Genomic DNA, 19338 nt, shown 5'->3' on the forward strand with positions numbered 1-19338 from the left:
GAAATAAACCATACTATTTATCTTTTCTTCAACACTGAATACTATCAATATTGGTAGTTGACAAAAAAAGGGAGGAAAGAAAAGGGTTTTTCAAGACTGAAGAAGAGACACAGATTATACATTTAGGTGCATGCAAAAGTACTAGGAAAAAGGAAATCCAAATTAATCCAGTTATATTTTCCCACTCTACCACAATAAAGAGAGAGTCCCATTTTCAAAGAAATTAACTTTTATTTGAAAGAAAGACTACCCCCCCACTACTTCTAAGAACTCTATACAAACAGCCTGCCTAAACCATTGTCCCAATACCAAAATTTCTAATAGCAATTATACAATTGCTCTAAGTAATAAATAATAAGGGCTGTCCTTCACTGATTAATAAATTCAACACAAAAATCACACTTTACGTTTTTAAGTTTCAACAAATGTATTTTAAATACATGTTTTATAGGAGTCCACAAGCTTTTCATTTCTAAAAAAAGATGTAATTTTTAGGGTTCAAAGATTCTGTTCTTCAAAAGAAATGACCAAGTAAGTGTTTTCTTCTATAGCTTCAAACTTTCTACACTCAACTATTTGACTGTTCCATGCCACCCCAGACAAACTTGACCTGACTGAACTACTACTAACTTCCCCAAAAGAAAAAGGAGTTTGTAGTAAATGCAGACCTCTAATACAATGTCTAATACAATATCTAACACAAAAGAAGCTTTAAAAAGATCATTTCTTTCCTCATTTTGATAAGCTAGGAGTGAATTTTCCATAAAAGCAAAAAACAAACAAAAAAATCATTTACAAAGCATAACACGGGGGTTCCTTTTTTACTCAAGATGTTTAACTACTCAAAAATGACAATTACATCTTTAAGAATATAATAAAAGGGGTGGAAAATAGCAATACAATTGACAAAGTGTAGATGCTAAACAAACCAAAGATTTTTTAAGGGTTCTTTTTGAGGAGTAGGAAGGATTAGAAGCTTGGGGAAATCCAGAATTAAAAAAAGAGAAAAAGATGTCCTCAACTGCGACCACTCTGCTTATTAATAGCGTCCTGCAAAAGAGTAAAAAAAAAAAAAAAAAAAAAATTAAGTCAAATGACAATTACAGTTTCACTTGCCTAATATTTTCCCAACTATTAACAGTCACCATACACCCTAATTTTCTAAAATAAGCCATTAATTACAAATTAGGTTTTTAATGTGACAAAAGCAAAAGTATACATACTTGGGCTGTAGGATCGAGATCTTGATCGTGATCTGTATCGACTGTAATAAGGAGAAGGTGATCTTCTTCTGTAGGAAATAAAAGATTACTTAGTAAAGCACATAATCACTACACTGAAGCAGATAAAAACAAAAATTTCATCATTCAAAATAGTAGCAGATCTAAGATAAGCTATTAATTTTTCAATGCACCAACTATACAAGGTGAGTACTGGCCAATACAAATACACATGCCTCTTCATTTCAACTACAGAGTATCAACCACTGGACTGCCAGGGAAGTCCCATATTTCACTCATTTTTATCAATACACATTAAACAAATTAAAAGTGCCAATACTACTATTATCATCTAATTCAGAACAGAAATCGTAAGTTACAACATTACCTGTACCGGTAATCATAGTCTTCATATCTGTCGTACCCACGATCATATCCTCGATCATAGTAAGAATCTCGACGTCTGCCACCTCCTCCACCTCCACCACCGCCGCCGCCGCCGCCGCCACCACTGCTGTAGAAAAAGGTGCAAATTCCACATCAACAGGAATGATTATTTTCTATTATCATTTAATACAAATAGATACTTAAATAAAATGGAAGAAGCTAAGAGAGAAACAATAACCCTTTCATGCCAGTTACTTCAATGTCTTACTTTGTTGACTCCTATGATATTCTGCTTCATATTTATAACAATAAATAGCCAGGAATAATTTCACTAACTACAAATTATAAGGCCTTAGAATGCACTATCCAAATCAGTAAGACCTTTTCAATAAGGTGAAAAAAAGCACTGTGCTGAGAAAAAGTACCTAAGTACTAAGATGTATGTTCTATGACCAATTCAAAAGCAGTTAATAAACCTCAAGAATTTAAAAGTATCCAAGCCTGAACACCAAAGAAAACTAACTACTTTATACTGAAGTCCAGCACTAAATGTTAAGGTCTGGTGTTCAAACGTCTATCAGTGAATTTAAATTCTAAGCCCTCTTTTCCTTGTTGTTTTCCTAACTCTTAATCATATGGACATTATTTTCACTTTAGTTTTCAGTGGGCTCTCCTTGTCAAATCTTTTTTCCCCAAGAGGCTTCACATTAAATGAAAGCTTGTATTCCTTCTTTCACTCTCTGGTTTTAATATATTAAAAAACTTTTTCCTACACACATAGGCTTCCAAGGTCACATAAACAGAACGAGAAGTATTTAAAAGCATACTGTATTTTTCTAGCATTTAATAATTCTATTGTACAAGAAAAGAGGTAGGAATGCACTTCAACTAGTTTTAATTTGTCTCCTTGATCAAATATACATATAAAAAATGAAAGTGATTCAAATAACACACACACACACATACACACACACATTAAATAACTTTCAATTCTAATTACAGGGGGAAAAAGTTTTATCTTTTGATTAACCAAAGATGTGCACACATTTCTGGTGGCTTTCTGACTCTTAAACTCAGCTTAGGAAACTGGAAATCTTACTGAGTTGGTCTGCCCATGTATATGCCTGGTGTTGGTGTGTGTGCTCTCTTAGTGATAGAATAATCCACCCGAATTCTTCTACCATCCAGTTCCATTCCATTTGCCCTTTCCATAGCCTATAAAAGAGAACAGGCACAGAAAGTCATGCATAATTTACCAAGGGGAAACTTTCAAAACTGAAAATTTGGTAAACATTTCTTTCAAGTAAAAACAGCAAGGACCTGACATATTAATTCCTGCTATATGCCTGTCAATAATGAATTTTCAATGTACACAAGAACACTTACACAGGCTTGTGTTAAAAGTTATAAAGAAGCAACCACAGAACCTGCAGAATTCTGAGGCTTCAGAATCTAGCTTCAGTCTGAGCAACTCAAAGCAGAAAGTGCAATTCAGTGAACAGGTCTAAACTTGTCAAGCCATTCCTAAAATACCATACTGCCACCTAGTGAGCTTCAGATACAAAGGAACTTTCTAATCTGCACCAAGATTATACCTGTGCTCATATTCTCTACCATTCTGCCCTTTGGTACTAATACTAATAAAAGCATTAATAAATCAACCACTTTAACACATTTTAAGAAGCATTTTGGAACTAAGTGAGGCTGTCATTCCATTTTACCTCATTCAGAAATAAACAAAGCAGGGGCGTCAAAAGGCAGGGCAAACAAGCTTCATATTTACACAAATTTTAATTGTGATATTGTCTGCACTTTTACTTCAGGTCAGATATCCTGGTATTTCTAAATTTACACCTTTATCCTTTAATTGAGAACAGGAAAAAACAAAACACAAATACGCAACAATAAAACCCCACTAGTGTCTATTAGTATGTCTATCATATAAATGCCTTCAACTGAGAGCATTATTTTGTTAGACTTATCCAGGTTTTCCAACAACACTACCACTGACATTTGGCAGTGGTTAATTCTGTGTTGTCGGTGGCTATCCTGTGCAGTGCAGAATGTTTAATATCATCCCTGCTTTACCACCAGATGTCAATAGCATCTATTACTGTTGAAAGATATGCTTTTGACTGTTTATACTGTAACCAAACACTATTGATACAAAGAGCAATAATGACCTACACCCAACTACTGTCACATATAAAATGGTACAAAAAAGACAAGCCAGTACCTTCCGTTCTTTAACAAATGAGCTTCAAAAATTCCTTAAAATGGAATTTTCAATTCAATCACCATGAACTTTTGAAGGCAAGCCTACTGCTTCCTCTACAATCCATTACCTAGTACATTAGAACAACACTATTTCAAATCTCTGACATTGACTGGGATCATTCTGTTAGGCATATTAAGGGCACTAAACAAAAATGAAAAGGTACCAACTCTTTCCATGTATTATTTTTCATTTATAGAACAGAATGATAGATGAATATTAAGAGAATAGAAAAACAAAGCTCTTGTATAGACAGGGAGATAATCAGACACACAAAAAATTAAACAGATTAAACCTAAACACAATTTTTTAAAAGTCAATGTAATCATTTGCTTAGAGCCATGAATAAGGCTTTTTCAAAAGCGAACACTTATATACACTTCACCTTTTCCATTTAACTCATACACTACTTCACAAGGCCAGATTTTAATCAGGATATGCCTATACGCATTTTAGCTGGAAAGTGAAACTGAACATTCCAATTTTAACACTAACAGAAGAGTTTAAACTATGTCAGAGAATTAAAGAGCACATAATGTTTATGGAACTGGAAATTTATTAATCAACTTTCAAAAGTAACTCAATACTAAATAATGCACATCAGAAATTTTTCAAAGTGACAAAAATAATTACAAAAAATTACCTCCTTTGAGTCATCTATTCTCTCGAAATAAACAAAAGCAAATCCCCGTGACCGTCCAGTTCGCTGGTCATAAACCACATTGACACCACTCAATGGTCCATATCGAGAAAATACTTCGCGAAGATCTCTCTCTGTTGTGTACAAACTGAGGCCAAACACTCCTAGACAAGTATTGGGATCAGGATTTGCCTGTTGAATAAAGATGTTATTTAAGTTCCAAATTAAAAAAACAACAACAAACATACAGAAATACTTCTGCTTAGGGCACTTCATCCAATACACAAAGTCACCTGGAAACATGAATTTAAAAGGAAAAAGCCAGATGAGCTATATTTTACAGTTTACAGTACACTCAAGCCTTCTTTAGAATATACTTCAGGTTATAGACTGAATAAAAATGTCACTAATTCACTAGTCCAGCAATTTTCAGAATACTAAGAATTTATCTTTAGTTTAATGTCTATTTCTAGTTTATTCAAATGTTTTATATCCCTTATAGATCTGTACTCAACCTGACTTCATCTGCAATTGCTGATTAGACTCCCCTCTTCTATTTTCACTCTTTAGCAAGGATATTCCTTCCAGATTTGAAAAATTAATGTGCTGATTTCAAAACACCATTAAATAATAGCAGATTCCATCACTGTTAAATAGAATCAAACCTCATATCCAAGACTCAATTTCTTTATCAATAATAAGATAACCTGTCTCATGGAAAGGTTAACTGCATTTATTAACACACTGAGGAACTTTGCATATTGCTCAATATAAGTGTTTGCTTAGTATTTCCTTGCTACCCTCTTCCCATGGTAAAACTTTTAATCTCAATATTTTCAAGTTAGCTTTTTATTTCCATTCTTGCAACATGTTTTCCCCCAAATTTCTTTTAATGACTCAAAAGTCAAGAAAAGAAAATACAATTGAATGCATATAAACAATATTCATATAGCCAAGGATGTTTCTAGAGTACCACTTTTAAACAGTGCTCTAGCTCTTACAAAAGCAAGATTTTATACTATGACTAAAGACACAGGAAATACATAAAAGGTTTTCATTAACTTAAAAACCATATACCCTGCTGCCTGTATGTCTTCTCCGGTTAGACATTGGAGAATGACTTCGGCTCCTTCGACGCCGGTATTCTGGTGTATATGACCTACTTCGAGATCGTCTCCTATGAGAGTGAGAATGGGATCTGGATCGAGTGTAACGTCTATGAGAATGCCTCCTTGACCTCGACCTTTGAGAGAAATAAATTTAGGTAAAAATATTGGAACAAAATGGCTAACGCTGTTAAAAATAAGAACACCAATTGAAGGCTCTCTGGACAAAAACAGATGAGTCAATAATTTAATCATCAAATACTTAAAGACATCGCCTGCTCACCATTATAAGCTGCTTTGTATTAATAACAACACACCACTGAGCCTCATTCCATGTTTGGTTTGAGTGCTCCCTATTTGTAAACTGTCTTTTTGGTATGTGCACAGTAAATTTTTACAAATTTTGTTAGTGATTCATTAGTTTTACTTTAGCTTTCTGAACTTTTGACAATTCCAAGGACCTATACGTTTATCCCTGCTTGTTTTCAGCTTGTTTATCCTTTTAGAGGAAAAAGTATTTTTCCTCTTGTAGACTATATCTCCTCGTTTCCAGTTAACTCTTTTCACCTTACCTTACAATCATGTTAAGGCTCCACCTTCTTTAAAAAGAAGGATATCAACTAGCACTAGAAAGAAAATTCTTTAATACTCTACAACATGGATAAACCTTGAGGACATTATGCCAAGTGAAATAAACCAGTTATAAGAAGACAAATATTGTGATTTCACTTGGATGAGATACTTAAAAACAGTCAAAATCATAGAGACAGAAAGAAAGATGGTGGTTTGTCAGTGGCTGGAAGGGGAGGAGAATGAGAGTACTTGTTTAACTCGCAGTTTCAGTTTTACAAGATAAGAATTATGGAGATGGATGGCTGTGATGTGTACAACAATATGAATGCATTTAATACCATACTCTTAAAATGGGGAAAAAAAAAAAAAAGACCTCACAAACCACCAACCAACTACCATCACAATAAAACTGTTTGAGTCTTATTACCTTTTCAGTATTGTCCTATATTCCCTTCACGGTTACGTATCATTTCCTCTCCAGTCTTTCCTTAGCCTGCTGCAATCTAGCACCAGCTAAATTAACTCATCACAACCTAAACTGCCCACCTCACCTAACAGTCCTCATGTTTAATGGTCTTCATTTTTTTCAAACCTTCTACAGCATCTCACCTATTTTTCTACTGCTGATTCCCTAGTTCATATACTGTTTGATTATTTCCAATTACTCACATTCTTCCCATTGCAAAGAAAATGGAATTTCTTATTACTATTCATCTCATCCATCCTTAAACACCCAGACTAGCAGTGATGACAGTCATACAAAATAACTTCTACGAGGCATTCAGTAAATGTTATAAATGCTGAGGGCCAGAAAATTTAAACAATAAAGCTGGGAGATTTTACCAGGCAGGCAGGGGAAAAGTGTTCTAGGAATACCAAGAGCAAAGGTTCCTGGGCAAACAATTCCGAGTTGGAATGAAAACAACAACATGAATGGCCTACTATCCAAAAGAAATTAATCATGGGGAGGTGGGGTAGAACTAGAAAAAACTTGTGTCCATGTAGGAACACTGAACAGGGTTTTCTATTTTCCTTAGCATTAATTTATAGTTTCAATTTAAAAAATAAAAAATATTAATAAAGCTAGTTGTTACATAAAATACCAACTGTTACATTTAAATGTGTTGGTCCTGTACGGAGGTATGGAGGGCTGACTGTACTATGCCATTTTACATGAGGGACTTGAGCATCTGAGAGGGGTTTCCCAGGTGGTGCTAGTGGTGAAGAACACACCTGTTAACGCAGGAGACTCAAGAGACAAAGGTTCAACCCCTGGGTCAGGAAGATCCCCTGGAGGAGGAAATGGCAACCCACTCCAGTATTCTTGCCTGGAGAATCCCACTGACAGAGGAGCCTGGTGGGCTACAGTCCATAGGGTTGCCAAGAGTCAGAGACGACTGAAATGATTTAGCATGCACCCACGAGCATCTGAGAATTTGGTATGCACAGGAGCATCAATCCTGCCCCCCCACCAACAGGTACTGAAGGAGGACTAAAGTAATGAAAAGTGACGTGAGTGCTTATCCTTTCTCTAAGTCAGATAGTGATAAATATCATGAAAAAAAATTAGGAGTAAGGGAATAGTGTGTGTGCACTGGTATTTAATGTTCTCCAGTGATACAGGAGCATAAAACTGAATCAAGTGATGACTTGAGAATATCATGAGGGAAGAATATTCTAGGCTGAGAGTAGCAACCAGAAAGTCCTAAAATTAAAATATGCTCACTTCTGTTTCCACACCTGAATTCTATGGAGCACAATTCTGCACATGTGGATTCAGTTAAATATACAGAGTGGTTAGCAAATCAAGCACTAGGCTGGATCCTGGATACAACAGAGAAAAAGAACCAACTGTAGACTACAAGAAAAGTACAGCCTTTGATTCTTGTTTCATGTCCCCTTGCAAGGATACTCTATTCAGAGACATAAATTATGTGTTTTACTCAAGAAATTACAATGACTTATCAAAATAAAAATAACTGTCCAGATTGCTTTTAACTGTTCATCCCACCGCTCCACAACAGTACACCTAAGATCTCTGAAACAGTGAACCCTGCAAGGGCTCACTAGTCTTTGCTGTAATCAGGGGGAGTGGCTAGAACTCTGAATCACTCCAGCACCACTTTCCAACAATTTATCTGATCAGAGGATCAGAGTTCCACCCCGGACCTAATGAGTCAAAATCTTCAGTTAAAGAATGTAGCTGTAATGTGAAACTTGAAAAAGCTTCTCAAATCCTTCTGATAACCAGTACCACGTACATATATCAACCTTTTCTGCATTAAATTGTAAGCCAAGTCTTCAATGGAGAAAATTATCTTTTTGTTGTGCAAATACTGCTGAAATAATATAAAACAAACCCAGCACATTTAAATCAACACATATTTAATTTGTATTAATAACGAGTAACAGCTCTAGATTAATAGAGCTAACAAATTATTCTACCTTATCTAAGTCTTTATATCTGTAACATACCACTGATTTCTAAACTCCATTGTTTTAAAAAAAAAGTCATGATTTTGAGCGAAATTTCTAGGAAAAAATTACAACAAAAATGAGGGATTTGGTACAAACCACTTTGCCCAGAAAAATCCAAGAAAAGCATTTTAAACATACTCACATATTAAACACTCACCTGGATTTTGATCTTGATCGAGAATGGGATTCAGAGTGTTTGGAAACCCTTGATGGACTACGAGATCCTGACCTGCTCTCCGATTTTACACGAGCAGGAGTTCCCGTTGGAGATTTTGACTGAGAGCGAGACTCCTAACAAAGAAGACAGTATTACAAATGGCACTGGTCACATAGATGCCTAACACCTAACATTTAAAGTACCGTAATTATTTATATTGATTGCTCCTGAAAAACAAATGGTTAGGCAACACCCTCCAGAAAAAATTTCAGCTCATTAATAACCCATTGTTAATACTGCTAACTGTCCTCAATAATTCCCTACTTGAACCAGATCACCAATTCTCTATTAACTAAGTAATCATGCAAATTCATCTACAACTTGATCATACAGACACTGGAACATAAACCATACATTTACTTAACCTAGGACCCATTCATTCTTCCAGATTCTTTTAATTCTACTTCACTCTTGCTTTCTACTTCTCTTCATTCTTCATTGAGTTTTTCATTTTTCATACTTCGTGTATTCTTCCCCAAAACAATTCAAAATAGCCTTAAAAAAAATATTCAAGTGCTTCTATCTGACCAATCTTCTGTTCAATTTTTTCCCCCATTCAATTTTAATTTTCTGATCTTTAATACTTTTCATTAGCCTTCTTTTATCTTGATTTATCTTCCACATTCTTGGAAAAAACTCTTCAATTTCTTCACGAACATTAACCTTAATGGAAAAAGAACATTTAGTATATTTAAGCACGTGGGGATTATAAAACTCTGCTGGAGTTCAGAATGTTATCTACCAAATGGAAAAGCCAGCAGGTAAAGTGCAAATAACTAGTTTATTAAAAAAACAATTTTATAATCTTTAAAATTGTTCAAAACTCTAGTTTCTAACAATTAAAGAGAATTTACTGAATTTCTCTAAATGTTTTTTACCATACTGTTCACCCTCCTCCCCTTTCAAGTTTCATCCTAGTTCCTAAAATGTGAGCAGTTTTAATATAAATACTTAATTCAAGCATAACTCTAACATTAACTGTAACCCCCCCATACCTATGTCTTAAGTATTCACTAATTTATAACCTGAAGATTCCCAATGATCTCAAAATAAGCTTTCCCTAAGCCGGGCTACGATACTAAGATATAGTTAAAGCAAAGCATCACAGGCTGGAATATCTGAACACACCTATCTAAACTCACCTATTATAGGACACATGCTGAGGTTCAGAGAAGTAAAACACAATTAGTAAAATTACTAACATTTCCTGATTGTTTGACCACTATCTTTGCTTACTCTGACTTTAACCAGAAAGATACAATCTGAAATAAAACAAGCATACTAAAAAAAAAAGGGAGGGGGGGAATATGAAATTAAAAATTTCCCCTTTGGCTTTTAAGTTCCTAGTGGTTGTAAATTAGTATCATGGTCTTTATTGTTTATCCTACCTTTTTCATAGTTTTTGCGTATTTTACATAGTTATGCATACTTATATTCCCTTCAGTGACTATATCATTTATCAGAAATCTGACTGGCTTCTAAAAAAATTGGATATAAATCAAAACTTTCCAAATCATTTAAAACTTATTAGAAGCCTGTTTTTAAAATTTTGATAGACATGAAGAACTTATGACCAAAGTAGGATGGACAGTTTGGTTTCTCTGTCCACTTGACCCTTGATTATTAGTAAAAACAAACCCATTTTCCACCAATTTTCATTTATGTCATTAAGATTATCACCCAACTTCCTTGAAGTTTTCCTTCAGGCTTATTTTTCAAAAATGGTACTACTGATGCTACCAGGCCCATTTTTTTTTTCAGATGAAAACAAACTGAAATACATAGCCACCCTTCTGTTCAACATCCACCTTCTCCATTTATTTACCTACAGAAAGTCTTTCACCACATCTCAAATACTTTCTAAATTTCTGGACAGATGCCTGGAGCAGGCATAGCAATTTAGGTTTTTTCATTCACTGAAACTGTAAAAGCAGCATATTCAGGACTAAAAACAAAAGTATGGCCACTCATTTGTAATTGAAGTCTCATAGGCCAGTTCATTACCTATATTTTATTAGGTAAAAATACCTAATACCGCCCCCCCCCCTCTTTTGGCTTTCCCTTATATAAACAGATCCCTTGGTATAAATCTACAAACATCACTACAGCCCTTGTTATATATGCAAAAAGCTTTGTGTTCTGTGTGCTGTGATACTCTTACAACCTTTAATTTTTAAGACAGAAATAAGTTTATATATTAAAGACTTCTATCATAAAAACAATTGTAGAAAATTATTCAATAGTGCTGAAGGTAACCACTTTTTAGGTGTTAACATTAACAAGGTAACCCAGTAACAATTTAAATTTTAAATCTCATTTCTGGCATAGCAACCCACTGGAAAATGTATAATTTTCCTTTTACTTTGTTCGTAAAAGCTATGACATGACAGAATATCTTTTGCTTTTTATTATCCAAGGTGTCACAAATACCTAACCTCCTCTGTTACCTACCCTTCAATTTTTATTTCAGGGAAACCTCAAAATGCATATATTTTTTTCATGGAATCATTCAAGGTTAACAAAGAGTGCTCATAACTCACCCTTTAACTTATAAAGATGTCAGTCATTTTAACTTATAAAGATGTCAGTCATTTTAACTTATAAAGATGTCAGTAACTTCCAAAAACAATTTAGAAACATCTAGCTAAAAAGGTAAATCAACAACTGTCAATAAACTTAAACTAAAAAATAAAACTACAGAGCATAAAAAACTTTTACTCTTCACTGCGCATTAGAAATTAGACTATAATAAGCCCTTTGTGGACAAATGCTAGATTATTCTTTTCCATCTTTGACTATCTTCATTATGAAATGGTAATATCAACTTTTCCCAAAGAAATTCATACAACTATTCAGAATTTGGAAAAAGAATCGAAATTGCAAAGAGAAAAATAGACATTGAGAAGGGTGTTATCTGTCCCGTTTGACTAGAGACTACTTAACCTGCTCTTAAATCTGTCAAGAAGTTCTGCAAATTCCTAAGTAACCTGCATCTGGACCCACCAACCAACACAGTGCCTACTTGAAATGGGCAGATTAATGACTCAACCAAATCATATCACAAATTTTAATAGAAATATATCTTAAGTAGCCTTCTAGTCTACTTTACCTACTATAAACCAGGAGCTGGGCAGAAAGTTCTCACAGCACAACCTGTTTAAATCATGTTGTTTTTTTTTTTAAACTATTCTTTATTAACAAGATGCCTCTAGTGGTAGCTGAAGTACACAGCCAAAAATAAAAAGGAGCTAACTACGATTTCTAAGAAATACTATAGTGTATCCCATACAAGCAGGGGATTGTCTAAAAATTGTCTATGTATAAATATACCATGACCATGTACTCAATCTAAGAATTATCTATGTGTAAAAATATTATAACCATGTACTACTTTTTAATCAGGAAAAAGGTTATTAAATATGCACATGTAGTTGCAGAACATGAAAAAATCCTACAGCAAATAACTGCAGTGTCTTTTAATATACCTAGTATATTATAGATGGAAAACAAATTCCAACCATATGTATGCTTAATACTTAAAGCCCATTAAAATAAACCAATAAAAATGTTACGCTATAACCCATTCTAATATTATGACAAGGCAAATGCCAAGTAACAGTGCCAAGTTTACAGAAGTTCAAGTCTATATGAATATAGCCTAAGTTTTTAAAACAGATTCTCAAAACATATTTCCCTACTACTTTGTAAAATTGAGAGATTTCCATAGAAACATACTAGTGCGTTTAGGTGAACTATACTTGGGGGTGGGAGGGATTTAAATTACCCAAATAACTTATATTTATTGTACTAAGAACTTCATTCTTCAGGACTTGTAGACAACAGTCTGTGTTTATTCAATTCATGTATTTCAGTCTTTCAGTTTTTATAGCAGTTCTGCTTCCTTCCTTTTGAGTATTAAGCTGTTTCTTTTACAGATCCTTAAGCTTACAAAAGAAATATTTTCACTCTTTTTAATCCATAACTAGTATTAGAGCAATTTCTTAAAAAGCAAATACCAACTGCTCAAAATATTAGCTATTTTAAAATAATTTACCTTCTTTTAAAGTCCAGTATGCTGCATTTTAAGTGAGATTAAAGTGATTTTTTTATCTATGAAGGCTCACAGATCTTCTAACTTGTATGTCTTTACAGTCTCTAAAGTTTGGAATAATTCTGGCAACGTGTTAAGACAATTTATTAAAGAATTGGCAGTTAAATTTAAACTCATGTCACACTGTGAAATTACCTGTAAAACTTACAAATCTTTCATACAAATTTTATTTATTTAGGCCATGCCATGTGGCTTGTGGGATCTTAGTTCCCTGACCAGGGATTAAACCCTTGATCCCTGTGAAACATGGATTCCTAACCACTGGACCACCATGAAATTTCCTTCTGTACAAACTTTAAATGTGGTTCATAAACCAGTCAGCTTACACGCTATGATCAGTTGTCCAAAAAACCAGTGTGTAAGTGGCAACTTTAAAGTATAGAAAATAAATGTAAAAGGACTAAAGTAGTTTAGCTATATTAAAACAAACCACTAAGAACCCATTACAAAATTTCCTACTTATGTTTTCATCTTTTAGTGTTACGGAGTATTTACAAATCTTGAGTAAGTAAGACTACAGGGCCTTAGTTTCAGGGAAAAAACTTTACTTTTCTTCTGCCTCAGACTGTTCAGGCCTAGTCTCTTATACTTTGGTGAAAATCATGAGACAGTAAAGATTATACAGAACTACATTATGGCAGTAACTTAAAGGAAGGAGGGGAAACCACATTTTCTTTCATTATTTCCTTCTCAATTTTTTTCTTTTTACAGTGTTTACTGATTTCCCATCCAATCATTACCATTTTCTCATCTTCACGTCTATCCTACTAAACTGTTTACGATGTGTGAATAGTAACTATTAACTCACTCAGCTTAGGAGAGGGGGTCTCAGGGTTAGTTACATGATGACTGAGCACCCACTGATGTTATCAACAGATTTTCACAGTATTTACAAGCTCTAAAAAACTTATGCTGATTACTCAAGGCCATTTTTACACTTGTATACTACACACTATACCATAAGGACGTAACTTCATTTACAAAATTAAGTCCATAAACAAAGTTTATCTGTATTTAAAAAAAATGACTCTTATCTCTAAATGTTACCCTTGATAGTCTTTCAGATCCCAAGACTCTTTATACTCATTTTAGGAATGCTACAAATTATAAGTAGTAACTATGGCAAATCTGTAGAAGTACAGTTAGGCATCCTGGGTACAACTGGTTGTACTGTTCCCTTTAAAAATCCCACCTTCTAGCTTAGATTGAGCAAATGAGCACCCTTCAGGGAAAGAATCTCAAATATAAAAATTTGAACATTTTCTGAAGTTTTACAAATTCTCTGCTTAAATAAATAGATGGGGAGAACAAAAAAGTATTAAAATTGGACACATATTATTTCAGAAAAAAAATTAAACTCAAGAGACACAGACTATTCCCTAAGTTCAATAATACTCCTACTAAAAGAATGGAAGCCTTACTCTTCTGCAACAGGTTGATATGATGAGATATGTAAAACTAAACTGCTGAAGAAGCTGGACTAACTTTTTTTTTTATTTAAACCTAAACTGCTAACATCCTTATCTATAAAATAGGATTTCAATTTTATTTGTATTCATTAAAAAAAAAAAGACAAGAGGGGTTTTTAAAAAAAAAAAAAACTAGTGGCCAAGCTGGGTTTTTAATGGCATAGTCATCACCCTTATTATTACAAAACAGGTTTCAATTAAGAAAAAACAAAAACAAAAAACCTTCCCCTATTTTTGATATTCTTTAACAAAATATCTTAACACACAAATTTAAATTCCAACTTGATAGATGAATTTGCATTTTGCTCTTCACTTTTATTATCCAGTTAATCATCTCATATATTAAGAATGGGAATACTAGGGTCTCTTAAAATATCCCAGCTACTCAAAAAGCCAGAACAAGCTCTCAAAACAGGATGCCAGAATAAGTAGTACCCTTCCTCTTCAGCAATTCTACTAAGTATACACAATCATGGAATTACAAGATAGACTCCTAAATGATAAAGGATCCTTAACCTAGATTAAAAACTCAGGGCCATTGTTTTAAAAAAAAAAATTGGACTCAATGTTTTTCTAAGTTTCATTTAAAATTTTTTTTTTAATTTTAAATTTAAAGAGGGGAATAAGTAAAATAACAAGAAAATATTAATTTCCATTCCCCTTAATTTCTATCAAGGATACTAAAATTTTTTGAGATTGAAATCCTAATTTTAGTTGAAGTTGTACACAGCAAACTATTCATTATTTTTATGAAGATGACATGCAAAGAAAGTCAGCTCAAGTGCCAATCTCACTCCTAACTCCAAATAAAGATAGTTCCACTTAAAATTCTGTTAACTTGATGCACATGCCAAGAAAACTGCTTAAATGGACTTATTTTAGTAAGTATCGCTATTCTTCTGGATCCCCTGAAATTCTCTTGCTCATTCTTTACATCCCACTGCTCTCCAGTTTAGATAAGACTTTTCATAAGCTCCTTCCTTAAATATTTTAAGTGTACCCTGCTGCTCTTCCTCTGCTATTTTCTGTTCTAAAGAAATAAATTCCTTTCATTATGCTACTCTCATAAGAATCTATCGATGGCTCCTTACCACATATTGGATTAAGTCCAAATTCCTAAATCTAGAAATCACACTCCTCCACTATCTGACTACACAGTCAAGCCTATGTAGTCTAGCAACCTCCCCATTGTCTCATTCTTACAATCAATATTCGTATTTCCCTTATCATAATATGCAACGTTAAGTTTTACATACTAAATAAAACTTTTCCTTTCCTCTGGGCTCACAAAATCATTCAACTTCATTTTCTGAATTTCTTATTAATTCTATCACACAGTACTTGACTATATTCTGACTTTTACCCAGATTTGAACTATCAGTTATCACAAATCAGACTCCAAATTCTCTCCTTTGAGAACATCTGGTCTTTACAAAAAAGGTAAGAGATGCTTAATACTTTCGAAGGGAATATGACTGATTAACTGCTAGGGTGACTTTTAACAAAAATTCAGCAAATTATATTTTCCTTTATAAAGCTCTTTTATGTTTTAGGAAACTCAAGAGGTAATTATCTATAATGGAAAATTAAGTTCTTGTAATTGTTTTTAGCAAACTCCATTAACAGCTCTGAGACACTGACATGGAGTGTGCTCTTTTAAGAAAAATAATCAAAATATATACATAGCATATTTTTTGCAGGCAATAAGCAATGGATCGGGACTTGCAAATCTCAAGATTCCTGGCTGTATTGTCTTTTTGGGCATCAGTTTTTAATTTCTAAAATGTTAAGAGTTCTCCAGCCATTGTAAATTAGAAAATATATCAAAGATGGTGAGGGGGGAGATTGTAAAATGCTACAAAAGTAGGAACTATTAGTTTCAATCCTGTTTCTTTAATATGTTTCAAGGTTTCCATAGAGTCATTTTAAATATCTTTTCAATAAGATATGGTTAACATATGTTGTTTATTCCTTACATAAAGGAAATGAAATCTGAACACTGACCCATTGATGTTTTGTTTTAATAAAAATGTTTGAAGTATAACAACTACTTAAAACATTTCAGAAACACCATTTAAAAATCCTTTTCTGAGACTCTCTAAAACGTTATGACATTTATGTACAAAGATAACACACAATTTTATTTTATAAAACCAAGGGCACTATAGTTTAAAAACTAAAAGCACTGCTGAATATGAAACTGCTTTAAGAGAACAACAAAAAAAAGTATATCATCAGAAAACTGTCTCCCACTCTTCTAATTCTTCTTCCAATTATGAACAAAGACAATTACTTCAACCTACCAAAAAAACCCAAAAAACAAAAGGTAACTGGTGAACATACTGAGTTCATTCACTTGGGTATCAGATGTGAAAATATTTCCTATGACCACGAACACTGTAAAAGAGGAAAAGGTAAAAATGCCTTTTCCTATTAAAATATATAGTTAATGCCTACATGCGTTTTAGCTTAAAATTGGGTAGGAATCTTACATATATTACTTTCTTAGCTGGGTAAGGTAACAATTACCTAGAATTTGCCAAATTTCTCAATTTGATGACCCCTCCCCCCCAAAAAAAAGGTAAGACCTCAAAGGAAAATAAGGTTCCCAAAGTAGTTCTCTTCAATTTCCCACAAACCAAAACAAACATTAACTCCCCAAAATTGTACTTAACTGACAGTAAAATTTCTTCCCATTATTAGCTAACATTTTCAAAACAAGCAGCAGCTTACGACTACTTATTACCAAGTATTACATGATTTTTTAAAAAGTTTTGTTGGGACCATCAATACCTCATCCTACAAAATGAGCAGGTAATTTCATTGATATCTACAGACTTCAGATTTTAATAGAGAAAACCAATCTTAAAGGCATTCAAGATAGCTTTTTTGTCTTAACCTCAAAAAGAACAAAAGTCTAATTCGACCTTCTGGTTTATCTGTTTCCAGATGCTTATGAGCGTCTAAAAAAAGACAAAACTTATTCTGCACCTAGTGATTTTGATGCGTTTCCCCTAGTGACCAGAATGCCAACACAGGAGCCAGAAAATGCTGTCTGGGGATTGTTTTCTTCACACGGTTTTACACTAACTCAGTTCCATCAATTTTCACTACGAGAGTAACTTCCGAAATATAACCCAATCACTGCTAAACTTCCTAGTATCTTTAAGCTGAGGATAAGGTATCTTTGTGATGTTTATATTCATCACACCCAAAATAATGAAAAACTTCGAGCCTCTTTGCTGGAGGATGGGTCGAGAAGAGAAATGGGAGAGAGAGGGGCTGGAATTTTCAGGTAACCTTTTTGAATTAAGAGAATAGCACAAACTATTGTAAAAATACTGAGCAATGAAATTTGTTCAGTTATGTAAGATTAAGACAGAAGAGTCCTTTTTGTTTTTTACCGTAAAAACCTGTAAAGGAGTGGTGTTTAAAGGTCATAGGAGGAAAAGCATTGGAAGTTGAGATATAGAGAAGAAAGAAAGAAAAAAAAAAGCCCAACATTAAGGAATTAGAAAAATAAGGCGTTATAGCATTTCCACATTCATTTTGAAGTGAAAAGAAAGCAGAAGGGACATTAAAGGAGAAGGGCTCCTTGCGTAGTTTTCCCCTCACAGCTCTCGTCTTAAGAACGCTTAAGGGTCGGTGCGGTCGTTGACTAACCACTTCATTAGGCTCGTCCCACCTTCAACCTCAAGGCTTTCGCCTTTATAGACGCAACGCCGCCGGTTCCGACAGAGACGCGGCCGCTCACTGCAATAGAGAGCCAAGGAGACACAGGCCCCAGCTAGTCCCGCGCCAGCTTCTCCCCGCCCGGACAGCAGCCCCGCGCACTTTCGACCCCGAGACCCTCTACGATGCTCGGGGTCGCCAGAAACGCCACCGCAGGAAGCACCTACCACTATCCGGCCGGAGGGGAACTCCCTGCCGTCTCCTCCCGCCCCACCGCGACGGGGACCCACACCTTGGAACAGCGATAAGGAAGCCTCGGGGTGGGGAGAAGGCAAGGTGCCCCGCGGGGGGGGTGGGAACCGGACCCAGGAGTCCGGCTATCAGTCAGTCTCCAAAAAAAGGGGGAAGGGGGGTGATCCGTGGTATTTGGGGCAAGAGTGTAACCCAGAAGCCATCTTGGGATGTGAAGAAGCGACCTCGATGGCTCCAGAGGCTGCTCCCAGCGGGCCCCCGCAGGACTCCCCGCAACCCCGCCCGACCGCGCTTGTCCCCGTGAAACCCCGAGCATCGGGGCCGCCGCCAAAGACGGCTCCCGCGGCTTTGTACTCACTCTGCCCTCGAAGTTGTTCTCCTCTACATCACTCATGTCGGCCAGGCGCTCCCCAGAACTAAATAAGAGACAAGTCTCGGCTTGAGGGCCGATGGCCTAATCAACCCGCTGACTGGACCGTGGGGAGGAGAAAAGAGTCGGCAACAACGGCCGCTCCACTCCACTCCCACTCGGTCGCAGGCTCCAGCAAAATGGCGCCGGCACCGCCAGAAATCTTCTGGCCTCCCTAGTGTACGACGTAAGGGGCGGAGCGTCTCTGTGACGTCAAGAGGCCCCGCCCCCAAGGAGGCTTTGTGGTTGCCTGGGCCTAGCAACGCCCGCCGCAGAAACTCTGACGCTCTGCGCCTCGGAACCGACTGCCCACCTGACGTTCGAATTTCAGACTCCTTCTTAAGCGTCAGTCCTTTTAAAGATTTTCAGTCACCACATAAGTTTTTATTGACTTTAGTCCCTTTATATGTTTTCCAAGTGGATTTAGATGGAACAGAAAAAACTGGAATCGTCTTCATAATTAGTAGGCTTTTTATTTTGAATGGTTTTAGTCAGCACTTCGGAGAAGGCAATGGCAACCCACTTAAGT

General features: G+C 35.3%; 1 protein-coding gene across 6 annotated transcripts; it reads right to left on the bottom strand.

The window, feature by feature from the left end:
* Nucleotides 1–211: 211 nt before the first annotated feature.
* TRA2A (transformer 2 alpha homolog) lies at nucleotides 212–18954 on the bottom strand. Of its 6 annotated transcripts, none has more exons than XM_010804103.4 (9): nucleotides 18759–18954; nucleotides 18140–18229; nucleotides 8837–8970; nucleotides 5600–5765; nucleotides 4526–4714; nucleotides 2707–2822; nucleotides 1609–1734; nucleotides 1224–1291; nucleotides 212–1050 (listed from the first exon to the last, which is right to left on the bottom strand). In XM_010804103.4, exons 4-9 carry the CDS (start codon nucleotides 5630–5632, stop codon nucleotides 1040–1042), a joined length of 543 nt encoding a protein of 180 aa, XP_010802405.1. In that variant the 5' UTR covers nucleotides 5633–5765; nucleotides 8837–8970; nucleotides 18140–18229; nucleotides 18759–18954; the 3' UTR covers nucleotides 212–1039. The 6 variants fall into 6 exon arrangements, with proteins under 6 accessions (XP_010802405.1, XP_010802402.1, XP_010802400.1 ...); XM_010804100.4 differs by having other exon boundaries at nucleotides 8837–9559; XM_010804098.4 differs by lacking the exon at nucleotides 18140–18229 and having other exon boundaries at nucleotides 1609–1731.
* Nucleotides 18955–19338: the final 384 nt, after the last annotated feature.

This window comes from Bos taurus, chromosome 4 (genome assembly GCF_002263795.3).
Source record: "Bos taurus isolate L1 Dominette 01449 registration number 42190680 breed Hereford chromosome 4, ARS-UCD2.0, whole genome shotgun sequence".
NCBI classification, from domain to species: Eukaryota; Metazoa; Chordata; class Mammalia; order Artiodactyla; family Bovidae; genus Bos; species Bos taurus.

Coding starts and splice junctions, on each gene's coding strand:
- TRA2A (NM_001046380.2), bottom strand. CDS start 18,794: ATGAGTGATGTAGAGGAGAACAACTTCGAGGGCAGA. Junction 5,766..8,836: donor CGATCAAGATCAAAATCCAG/GTGAGTGTTTAA, acceptor TTTCTCTCAAAG/GTCGAGGTCAAGGAGGCATT. Junction 4,715..5,599: donor GAAGACATACAGGCAGCAGG/GTATATGGTTTT, acceptor TTTATTCAACAG/GCAAATCCTGATCCCAATAC.